Raw genomic sequence first — 11717 nt, forward strand, 5'->3', positions numbered from 1 at the left:
CTTTCTTAACCAGTAATTGTTTTATCAGCCTCTCCCTGCATAGGTATCCAAAGCAGGTAGTTAAAGTGGACAAACTCTGACTTCCTGCTTGTCTTTGAGTTTTCATTATTTAATTCTAAGCATGTTTAATAGCAACTTCAGCCATTTTTTTCACTTGCCTCCACAATTTAATGTAAGCAATTATTGCAAGCAATTTTCAGGTTGGGTTGGAGAGACGGTGTTTGAGTCAGTGTAAAGTTTATTTGTGTCTATTTTTCACTAAAGTTCGACTACAGGGACGTAGTATGTTTCTTTATCCTGTGTGAATGTCTATCTACTGAATTAAAAATGTGGTTTGAGGGAACTGCACATCTGTTGTATTTTAGACCTTGTAAATTATCCTCATATCAAGGTTAAATGCAGTTCTTATTTTTCTAGTTAATCTTTTAATGGCAATTTTGGATTCCTAGTACACTCACTTTCATTCACACCAACTTGTTTTTTTTTAATACAATGTGTGTAATGGATTGGCAAAAACTTCTATGTACACTTTAACATAAGTACCCAATTACAGTTTCACCTACAGCTCATCATATTTTCACACACCTTTAAAAAACACAAATCCCTTGGAGGGTTGCATTAGGAAGGGCATTGAGTGTAAAAGTAAATAAATAAATAATATCCTGCTGTGGTGACCTCTTACAGATAAGAGAGTAGCAGAAAGAAGCAAGCAGAATGGTGTAAATGCATAAGATATGTGATTCATTGCAATAAATCACCCCTCTTCTTTAGCCTTGTATGTGCCCTAAGTTCAATATAAAAATGTGAAAGGTCAGAGCTAGTATTTTATTTGTTTTTGGTCTGTTCAGCACTCTATTTTCAGTCGCTTATCCACGTCTGCATCTGGGTCGTCTGCAGTTTAAGCAAAGATGCCCTGTCGTCCCATTCTCTGGGGGAACATCTGGGTAGGTGTCTTGGGTCTGTCCTCGAGCCTCCTCCCAGTAAGAAATCCCTGGTCCACCTCAGCTGGCTCCTTTGTCAATGTGCAGGAGTAGCAGCTCTAATCTAAGCCCTTTCTCAATAACTGAGCTCTTTAGCTCATTCTAAGGAAGAACCTTGTCACCCATGAGAAAAAGCTCATTTCCACCACTTGTATCCATGACCTCATTCTTTTGGTGACAACTTGTGGCCGTGGTCTGGGTAGCAACGTAGATCGACCGGTAAATCTTACAGATTTGCTTCACGTTCACCTCTCCTCACCATAATAACAGCCATCTGTTAATCCTCCCCTCACTCATGAAGCTGTTCTGGGCCTGAACCAAAGATCATTATGAATGCTTTTTCCATTTCTCCTAATAGGTCTTGTAAATACACCATTCTGCAGCTTTACGATAAAGAAGTGTAGCTATGACCTCAAGTAAATGTTACTTCAAACAGTAGATGTCTTGTTGAAGTAATCAGCATTTATAATGACTTACAAAAGTTTTTCTTTTTTTTCCCCCTTTGATGGAAACTTCAGTTATGATTTTGACTAGGTTTTCTTCTTCACGGCCACATGGTGAGATACTCTCTGTGGAGCTGCTCTAATTAAAATAATCTCCAGTGGTGAATTTCATTCTGGATGACTGAATGTTTTTAACTGCAAGTTTGGACTCTGTTGCTCATTCCTCCCTTTGAGCTGTTGAGATAAAGGGAAAGCTGAACATTAAAAAAAAAAAAAAAAATCAAATTTAAAAAGGATGGAGCGCCAGATTCACGTCACCGCTGACTGAAAAGTAATGACTGGCACGAAAGTAATACTCACTGCATCTAATAACTAGAATAGCTCACAGAACAATGTAATACTTTGCTCGTTTTTATGCCTAGGGCATTTTAAAATTTTAATTTGATCTTATTCCACTTCCAGCTGTTCATGTCCTAGTTGATGCACTTTCAACTTTCAGTTTTCATTTTTCTTAATTGTTCTAATATTTCAAAAACTTTCCTTTTGTTTTTTTTAATCATTAATTTGTATTCAGATCTTTTAATTTTCTGTGCTTTTATTTGTCTTAAATTATCCTGTATTGTATTCTACTTTAAAAATTAAAGGTTGAACAAAAGCCAATTTATTTATTTCTTTTTTTCAGATTGACCAAAATGCCAGAGAAGACTTCAACCTGACATCTGACGGGGAATTTAATGCAATCAAGTCGCTGGTGTTGGGCAGAGTGCACGGTGAGTGAGGACACAGTAAAAGAAGACAGAATGTCTTTTTAGTTAGGGAGCACTCAGACTCACATTTATTTGATAACAGCTCTGAGAAGTTTGGTGCCTGACTCTCAGCGTGAGCTTTCTTAGAAAAACTGACTGTAATACATGGAGCCAGAGCTGTTAGCTGGACAAAGGGATATTTTCATCTTAGTACTGAGTGCTCAGAAATGTTGAGTCAAGAAGTAAACAAAAGATATTTTAAGTAGTTTCTGGGTTTTGGGGATGCACTCTACAATCTTGGACCGCAGCAACAACTTTTTTCTGATATTCGGACGGAGTTGCCGATTACTGTAGAGCAGGGGTGTCAAACTCATTTTACACCACAGGCCACATATAGCCCACTTTGATCTTAAGCAGGCCAGTGAAGCTCCCCTTTCTTTTTCTTTTTTTTTGTCTCGTTTGGATCTTTAGCCATCAGAATTGTTGTCTTAAGGCCAAGAAAGATGCCAAGCGGATTTATTTTACCAAGTGGATCATCATGGCCTTGCCATATTGGTCCATTTGATTGACCTTTATTATAATTATGTATTTATTTTATTTTCGGTTGCAAACGGGACAGACATGAGAAAGAATGAAAGAAAGAAGGGAGAGAAAGAAAACCAGAGGGGAGAAGAGACGGTGAGAAAGGGGGAAGAAAGAAAGAAAACAAACAAAACACCTGAATCACCTGTATGGAGAAAAAAAACAGAAGAGAAAGCAAACAAAAAAAAAAGCAACATAATAAATACAGCACCATCACAATAAACTAGCTAGCAGTAGATAACAGTAGATACTAAATATTAAACGCTATTGTGCAGCACGCAAGATAGACAGCGCACAATGTGCTTTGAGGCAGCAGCCAAGAAAGGTGTAGTCTGCGTCTGAAGTGTGCATGATAAAGAAAACGCTGCTGTGACAAAGAAAGAAACTTGTTAGCATGACTCTTTGGACTTAAATTGAAAAAGAAAAGTGCAAAATGGCAGAAAATGTTCTGGTAACTCATTGCCCGGATTGTCCAGGTTTTGTTTGTTTGTTTGTTTGCTGGGGGGGAAATCTGTTTACCTGCTTTTTAATCATTTGCTATTTTAGCTGTTTGGTGGTCGCTCAAATGATTTTGTGAGTGTTGTGGAAGTTTTTCCATTTAAATAAAGCCTGCAGACGAGCGGTGAGCGGTAGCTAACATTCTTTAATCCAAACACACAAAGAACAGAAAACCAAGCTTGTGGAGAGCCTACATGACCGCGGGGCAGACGGTCAGCAGAGTCTCTCTGAGCCTAGCATGGCTCTCAGTTAAATACCTTCTCCAGGAACAAAAGGCAGTACACAGCTGTTTCACACCTTAAGGTTCACACTCCCTTGCTACCTACCAGAGTCCTCGAAGAGACAAAAGATTCTTCCTGTGGAGCTGTCTGCTTCCCCCAACTTCCTTACTACACCCCCACCATTTGTCTTAATGTATGAGTGTGAGACTCGTTAAAATCCAGTGTCACCAAGGCATTATACAATAAAATAATGTGATTAATACATAAATAAAAGAAATTCCTATACATGAGCTTTTAGCTGAGATTCTGATGTTTCTGTGGATCCCACACATGTCTATATTTAAATAACAGATCTGGCAGTATATCCCATTAAACCAGATGTTCTCCCTCTTGTCCCCCAATACCGTGAGCATTGGGTTTCAACAAGTTAATTGTTTATTGCTTAATTACTTTGTGTAGTATGAAAAAGGGAGTTTTTTATCACTGGGAAAAACTGAAAAAATTTAAAACTGAAAATACAGTTAAACGTCCAAAATTTCTTTTTTGTTGTGTTTCTAGAATTAGAATTATACAAGAATTATAAATGGCTTCAAGCACCCATTCAGGCCTGTGACACTCATTTAGACACTCAGATACTCAATATCATTGAAATGCAGCCAGATGCTTCTTATTTTAAGTTTCCGCTCATTTCTTCACTTTTCCCAACATGCTCGTGTTTAAATCCGACCTGTACACTGGCTGTCTTTGGAATGTCTGCCCCCCTTCCTTTCCCCCCATGCTATGGTTCCAGTCTATCTTTGCGTGTTAGTGGCTGCATGGTGTGCCCATCAAAATAAAGCCCCACCCCTGCCTGTGTGGATTCTCAGCCAGGTTGAGGATTCGGCTCCCACATACTGACGAGCCATTAATAATCGAAAAATATGAAATACGTTTGACACCCCACCTGTAGAACCCTTAAAGTTCATTTTTAACAGGAAGAAAGAAACTTATCTGCAAATATACTGCTGTATATACAAAAAAACAAGCTTGGCACAATACATTTCAAGTTTCAAAGTTGTATTATACACAGTACATGTTTCCCTGCAAGAGACGTTTGCCTGTGCAATGAAAATCTTTCTTTGCTGTTCACAACAGTAAAGGCAAGTTTATCGTGCCATCACCATGTACTCAACTCAGCTGCTCAACCCATAAATGCATTTTCCTTAAAACTGTGCTATCATCTAAGAGGAACAGTCTTTCCAGATGTATAGAGCAGAAACAAAGAAATAATTGCAAGTTTTTGCTTTTAGCTTCCTGTGATTAGGACTGGATTTAATCGAGCTGGATTGATCTGAACTGTATCATAAATGGAACCGGCACATTTCTGCCTTAATTTAAGATTTAAGTTCCTAGTGTTGATAAATCCATCCATCCATCCATCCATCCGTTTTCTGCTGTGTATCTGGGGCTATGTTGCCGGGGCATCAGCATTTTTTTTGCAAATTTCTTTACACAAACTCACATTTTCAAACAGATGCAACATCTTCCTCTGTGTGTCTTTATGTCTCTTACATATACGCATCACGTGACACAAGCGATGCAGTGAGCATAAAAATGACCTACGTAAGTGTTCCCAGGCTGAGAGAAGTTATCCCTCTGGCATGTCCTCCTTCCTGTAGGACATAAGCGGAACACCTCACCCCCAACAGGACTCCTAATCAAATGTCTGAACCACCACAGCTGGCCTCTTTCAATGTGGAGGAGTAGCAGCTCTACTCTGAGTCCCTCCCAAATGAGCCAGCTGTTTTTTCTAGATAAACTAAAAAAAGAAAAATAATAGTTATTATTATATACTATAATAATTATATCATCTCTATCTAGTGCAGATCTTGTGTACCTTTGGACTGCTCCAGCACTGCTCATCCCTGGAGGTCTCATTCTGACTACTTGAATGTGCTTCTTCCACATAAGTTTTAAACTTTTAAATGGGAATCAACTATTTCTGTAGTGTGTTGCTTTTTCCACTTCCACTCCAGTCATGGGCAGAGACTTGAAACAGTGTTGGTGTGATTACAGTTTTTACAATTTTTAAAAAGCCAGTAATTTTTTCCCTCGGTGCCTCCATGAAAGATGGACTAAGATATGAACTGTGAATAAGCGTCTGGGAGACCACAGGCTGCAGTCACAGCTCTTTCATAAAAAGAACAACTAACAGTGGAACAAAAATAGAAAAATACACATTTTCCTTCCATGTATCAGAGATTTCCATAAGTACTCTTAAGCTATATCATGAAAGAAAAGGAATTTTAAAAATATAAATAAACTGGTTTTCAAAGGAACCACTTTAGTAGGATGTAAGTAGTGAGTGTGAACTTCATTTCTTCATTTATCTAGCTAATGTTGGTGTATAGGAAAATCTCGGTCAATTACAGCAACTACATTTAAGAACAAGAGGTAAAGCACCACTACTGTATATTGCAATAGACCTTAGTACAGCACACCAAGTTTTCAAACTGTCATGTCAGAATGTTACCCTGCAGTCGAACTAGAGGAGGCAGAAAGTCAGATCAGGAAAACATCAGGAAAGTAGATTCTCTGTCACTCGCCTTCAACCCTGTCATCCATCAGCCTAACTAATGGACCTGGAAGTAGAGGGGGGGGGGGGTGTATCAGCTGAGAGGAGCTTACAGGCTGCGGCAGTGTCTCCTGCTGCTCTCATCAACATGCAGATGTATGCTGGTAAAAACCACAGTCACCTCTCAGTCATCTGAACAGATAGTGGTGCAGCTGCTTCCAGCATTAATGTGGGCTTCCACAGCTGCTGTTTACACTGCTGTGAAGGAGCAGAGGTGAATGATGGAGGGATCTAAGTCAATAAAATCAAGAGATAATGCTGGAGAGTCTCTCATAATGTGATGGTTGCAGACTGAAAGCAGAATAACTGACTGCTATAACAGAGGTGACTGGGTGTATGCTGATGATCATATGATTGTATATGAAAGATGGACATGCCACCCATTGATTTGTCGCAATCAGTTTTGGTGCTTTAACTTCAGATTCACAGCATCATAAACTGCAGTTTGTGTACATCGTACACAACAAAAAAAAGCAGGCTTTTAATACTGATGATCAGGTCCACAATAAATATCCAATCAAACAGGGCAAGATGGAAGGGATAGCAAACCATTAAGCCATAATGATTAGACAGGACTTTAACAGAGAAAGTTACACTAAGCAGAATGGCACAATAAATACAACGACAAAGATAGTCAGTTTCCTGTGATTAATTCTAAGGATTTGATACAGGAGGGTAACGAGCAACAGGTGAAGACAGTCAAGACAGCGAGTCAGAGGAGATAGTGAAACACAAAACAAGATGCAAGAAAATTATCCAAATAAGACAGGAAATGACAAAAGAACACAAATTAACACCGACAAGGAAACTCACTAGAAACTTGATACAAAAGGGAACACAAGAAGAAGACACTAATACAAAAATCTAAACCATAAAAACCTGAATAACGGAAAGTAAGAATTCCGACCTAAAAACATGATCAATCCAATGGATCATGTCACACTATCCCCATCTTTGTCAGAGCCACAACAGACTGGGAGAGGTTGAACTTGCAAATAGGCCATAGCTAAGCTAACCACATTGCAAAGCATATTATTCATCAGATACTTGCATTAAAAATGCTCTAAAAGGTTTTTGTTTTGTTTTTTAAAAGTCCAGTTTTGTGACCCTAATTAGTGGAAGTGATGCAGGAGGCAACCACTTATCCACCTGTCAAAAGTGCAACAAAAAGATCCATCCTATGGTTTGACTAAGGGAGCAACTAGCTGTAACAACCAAAATTGTTGTTGTAGACATGCCTTTTAAATAGATGTTAATGTAAATATGAGCATTTTTACAAGGCGGTCACTATAACATGAATGGAACTTTATGTTGAGCCCTGGAAATTGGGACTTTCAGGATTGAGCAGCAATTTGTGTCTTGCTGGTGCCATCACCCAAGTGAGCATACAATTCACCAACAGATAATCAGTAATGCAATCAACAAAACTGATTCGCTTAACAGAGTTCAAGTTAACATATTGCTAAAATGAACCAGGGAGAAAAGTGCAATCTGCCCTTCTGTCTGCATGCTGCCAGTATATAAATAGAAGATTTCTGTACCTTTTAAAATGGTGTGTGGATGATAATCAGATGATCGTAGCAACACACTAGCAACCTGTCCAGGTTGTACACCGCCTGTCACCTCGTGATTGCCCAGACTGGAAAAGCCAAGCCTGGACGTATAATCAGATCACATTGCATCTGCACTTCTGCATGCTGAAATTATTCAGCGTGTGGCAGTTTCCATAGACACGGATTTAACTAATAAATGTGTCCCTGTTAACCCTCAGAAAACTGGCTTCGCTATTACTAATGAACAATGGTATATGCATTCATAATATTTAATTGGAAGATTATACAGCAAATAATGTACTTCATTATAAAATCTGCATCCTGAATGTTACTTTTTCTTTATAAATATAATTATTACTAATGGCCCACTCAGCTACTGTAGTTTTTGCATGAATGTTGGTGTTCGTTTTGATATATGCAGTGTTTTGTTGTACATAATGTTTTGTTTGCCTTCGATAAGTTGTATTGTTTCTTCCTTATTTCCTTCTCTTCATTTTTATTGTGTCTCAGTTTCTTCCGGTTTTTCTTCTTTTGTTTTACATCTGAACTCTTTACCCCTCCCTTTTTTCTCCTCTTGTGTCTTGTCAGTAATTTATTATGTTTATGTTTTATTTACATCCTGTTTCTCCCATGCAAGTCATTAGTCTGTTTTCATACCCATCTACAAACCTCTGTTCAGTCACTGTGTATATTGACAGTGTTTCTTCCTTCACAAATAGGGGGTTATTTACTTACTTTTTTTAACTTTATCCATTTTGTTATTTGCTCTTTGAGGCCAACTCCTGTGCCCTGCCTTTGGATCCTCACTGCTCACTACACATTTTCTATCTTGCTCATTTTCTCTCTCCAGAGTCTGATGACCTGGATGCAGACCTATCCAGGTTGGCTTCCCTCGGTTTTACAGGCTGCCTGTCAGTTGTCCACTTTAACACCATCAGCCCTCTGAAAGAAGCTCTGCTCCGCCCCAACTCCAGCCCCGTCATCATCACTGGACCTTTAGCTCAGTCCAACTGCGGCTCCGCAGCTTCTGCCAATTCCTATTCAGCTGAGAACACACACCACTTGTCAGGTGAGAAATGGAGGAGACATCTGACTTGTTATTATGTTATAATCTTTGAAAATATAAATATGTAACATTTATTAAAAGTTTTGGCTGAACATCTACATGTACAAATATAAAGCCTTTAAATGAAAACTTACCATCTTTTTTGCTTATACTAGCACTTCAACTCCACAGGAGCTACGTCAACAATGCATTTCATCATCATAATATCAAAATATTTATTTCTCAGGACAAACGTTGAAGGCCAGTGTAATTGATTGCACTACAACAGTACACAGGCAAATTTATTACAAAAACTATGATGCCACGTAATGCAAAAAACAATCTGGCCAATGGGGTTTGGAGTTGATTCTGTGATTAGGGTGGCATATATCTCCTGCTGTCTTTCATTTTTGCACTGAAACTGAATGAAAGCTGCAGCTCAGAAACGGCTTGTTAATTACGTGAAGTATGCTCCTTGTTTTGGGAGTCTAACGACAGTATGACTGATGATTTAATGAGTTTGAGACACAGGAGATTCGTTTGGGATTTCCATCCTTTGGGTTCTTTCTAATCCAGTTTGCAATGCTTTACAGCAGTCACTTGTAGAGCTCAAGTAATCTTCCCTGATCTGATGGGTTGGGCTTTTTTTTTTCTTTTTGAGTCTCTGCTTTTCATTTTCTGACTCTGATTTGATCTCATTTCTTTCTTTATTCTAATTTTGCCTCTTGTTGTGCTTCTTTCTTCTGGTGTGAATGATTTTTGCTGTTCTTCCTTGTTTTTATTCTTGGAGTCCTTTGGTTTTTCACATTCTTGTCCTTAGCTTTCTCCACCTTTTTCTTTCCCTCTCTCTCTCCTGTAGACCAGTCTGGTTCAGTGGGTTCAGGTGTACCCTTAGTCAATTCCATCAGGATTGACTCGGCCCTAATTGGAGGTACTAAACTGCTTTACCTTTGTATCTTCTTCACTGGACTTTACTTATAGCCATTTTCCACCCGTGCAGTGCTGGTGTGCAGGCAGTTACACCTCGTTACCTACATTTCAAGAGATTTGTGCAACATTTTCAGCAGAGGTTTGGTTATTTTTGTGTGAGGAGAATGACAGCAAACAGAAATTGGCCTGCATCTGTGATTTGTTGGCGATTTTTTTTAAGCAACAACAAAATTGCTTGGCTTAAAGATAGAACTCCTGACATCGGTGTCCGTGTTATTTGTGGTGGAAAATTGGACACCAGCACTGCTTCAGTGGAAAATAGTTGTTTTATCATGTCAATCGTATTGCCCTTGACTAAAAATAATGAAATTTCATGTGCTTTTCTGGTACCTTTTTATTTAAAAAAGTGATGAGTTCAAGCGAATCAGGTTGTGGAGAGAGGTTGAACTCCAAGAAAGAGTAAAGTGGTCTACCAGGCAGGAGTCCATTTAAAACTCATTTAAAACTTTGCTGCTCTGCCAGCACGGATTGATTCAAAGTGAAGACTGAAAAGGTTCAATCTATAATTGTGCAGATAGAAAAGGTGAGACTCAGAGAAAAGTCATTTAAAACTGTCCATTAAACCATCCAGTACACAAAGGGCAGCCCATCTAATTAAACCAATGTAGGGATGATTTGCTGATGGGAAAACCTTTTCTGCTCTTATCTTAAAACCTCTGGTCACTTTATAATGTAACGTAGTATGAAATTGATTTCAGATGGATTCTGGAATGCCAATTAAATGGAACCTGCTCTCGTATTCCCAAATGTGCTCAACAGAGCAGAAGAGCGTGATGGCTTCAAAAGATTTAAACTGGTGTTTAATGTTCTCTAAAGTGCGATTAGCAAGATAATCAAAACATTTAGAGATGGTACTACGAGGGGAAGAGTTTTCTTCTAATCCATACATCAGCTACAATAACGTCAGAACATTCAACCACATTGAACTCTGAAAGGTGATATCTGATATGCTACAAAATCCTTTTACCTTACAGGTGTCATTGCAGTAGTCATCTTTGTGATTGTGACTGCACTGGCGATAACGGCCAGATTCCTCTACCGGAGGAAGGATACATATCGTAACAAGGAAGTGAAGGGAGTCAAACAGGAGGACAGCCAAGACTTTCCTTTTAACAACCAGGCTGACTCCCAGAATCTCTCCACTGAAAACCCAAAGGAGTATTTCATTTAACTGGAGGCCCGATGACCTGATGCACTGCTGGGCTTTTGGACCCGAAGCTGCAGACAGACGCATCTTGACACGCCTTGGGACTTTGCAGTGCACTCGAGAGCCACTCAGACACTTCTATGACAGAAGTGGCTCTGCAGCATGTGAAAAACAAAGAAGAACAATTTTCACAGTGTTGTCTTTCTGTTGCTTAATGTAAAATGTGAATACACTGATGCAACAGCGTTGGACTTTAAGGGTGTTGATATACTTGTTCAAGCAACTGTAAATATTCAGCAATGTGAAACACTGATTAATGTCTTTGTAACAATCTGGCTAATGTTGAAATGTTGGAAATAATGGAGGTAACAGTATTTTTATTGTGCATGGGCAGGGAGAGTGTGAAGCTGTCTTCTGTTTGGATTTCACCTGGAGAAAGATGGGGATAAACTCCAAACTGCCTGCGAGACATTTGCCTGCATTTCAAATGATCCAACAAAAGCCATCCATGGATATTTTATATTTACCTTTTTCATGTTTCCAGCTATTCTTCCCAGTAACTGGCTGTTTTTAACCCCTTCTCGAGTTTTCATTAACGTTTGTGAGGTCAGTGGTCTAAATATACAGTATATGCGAATTACATCCGTAGAAATTATTCCTCATCACACAAACACATTCCAAAGTTATGAGTTTGATCACTGTTGACGGAAAATGTGTATCCTGACAATAAGAAAGCAATGTTACCACAAAGGTTGTTATTGTCTTAGTGATTCAGGTGATGGTCCGTTGTAGGTTTTTTCACTCGCTGTTCAGCCATTAGGCCCAAAGCTTTGTGTTCACGCTCACAACTCAAAGCATCATCTTTGGTGTCAGTAGACAGCTGTATTCACAAAAAAGG

The 11717-nt window shown here is 39.0% G+C and overlaps 1 protein-coding gene across 1 annotated transcript in view; it reads left to right on the forward strand.

The window, feature by feature from the left end:
- Window positions 1–10843, forward strand: part of LOC146613019 (contactin-associated protein-like 4) — a 145445-nt gene extending 134602 nt beyond the window's left edge. The window contains exons 21-24 of the mRNA XM_085378639.1: window positions 2106–2193; window positions 8488–8706; window positions 9542–9613; window positions 10647–10843. Of these exons, the coding sequence (XP_085234765.1) occupies window positions 2106–2193; window positions 8488–8706; window positions 9542–9613; window positions 10647–10843 (576 nt within the window). The remainder of the gene's footprint in view (window positions 1–2105; window positions 2194–8487; window positions 8707–9541; window positions 9614–10646) is intronic.
- Window positions 10844–11717: the final 874 nt, after the last annotated feature.

Source organism: Diplotaxodon limnothrissa, linkage group LG18 (genome assembly GCF_057381915.1).
Source record: "Diplotaxodon limnothrissa isolate DT_005_m linkage group LG18, D_limnothrissa_male_GT1.1, whole genome shotgun sequence".
Classification (NCBI taxonomy): domain Eukaryota; kingdom Metazoa; phylum Chordata; class Actinopteri; order Cichliformes; family Cichlidae; genus Diplotaxodon; species Diplotaxodon limnothrissa.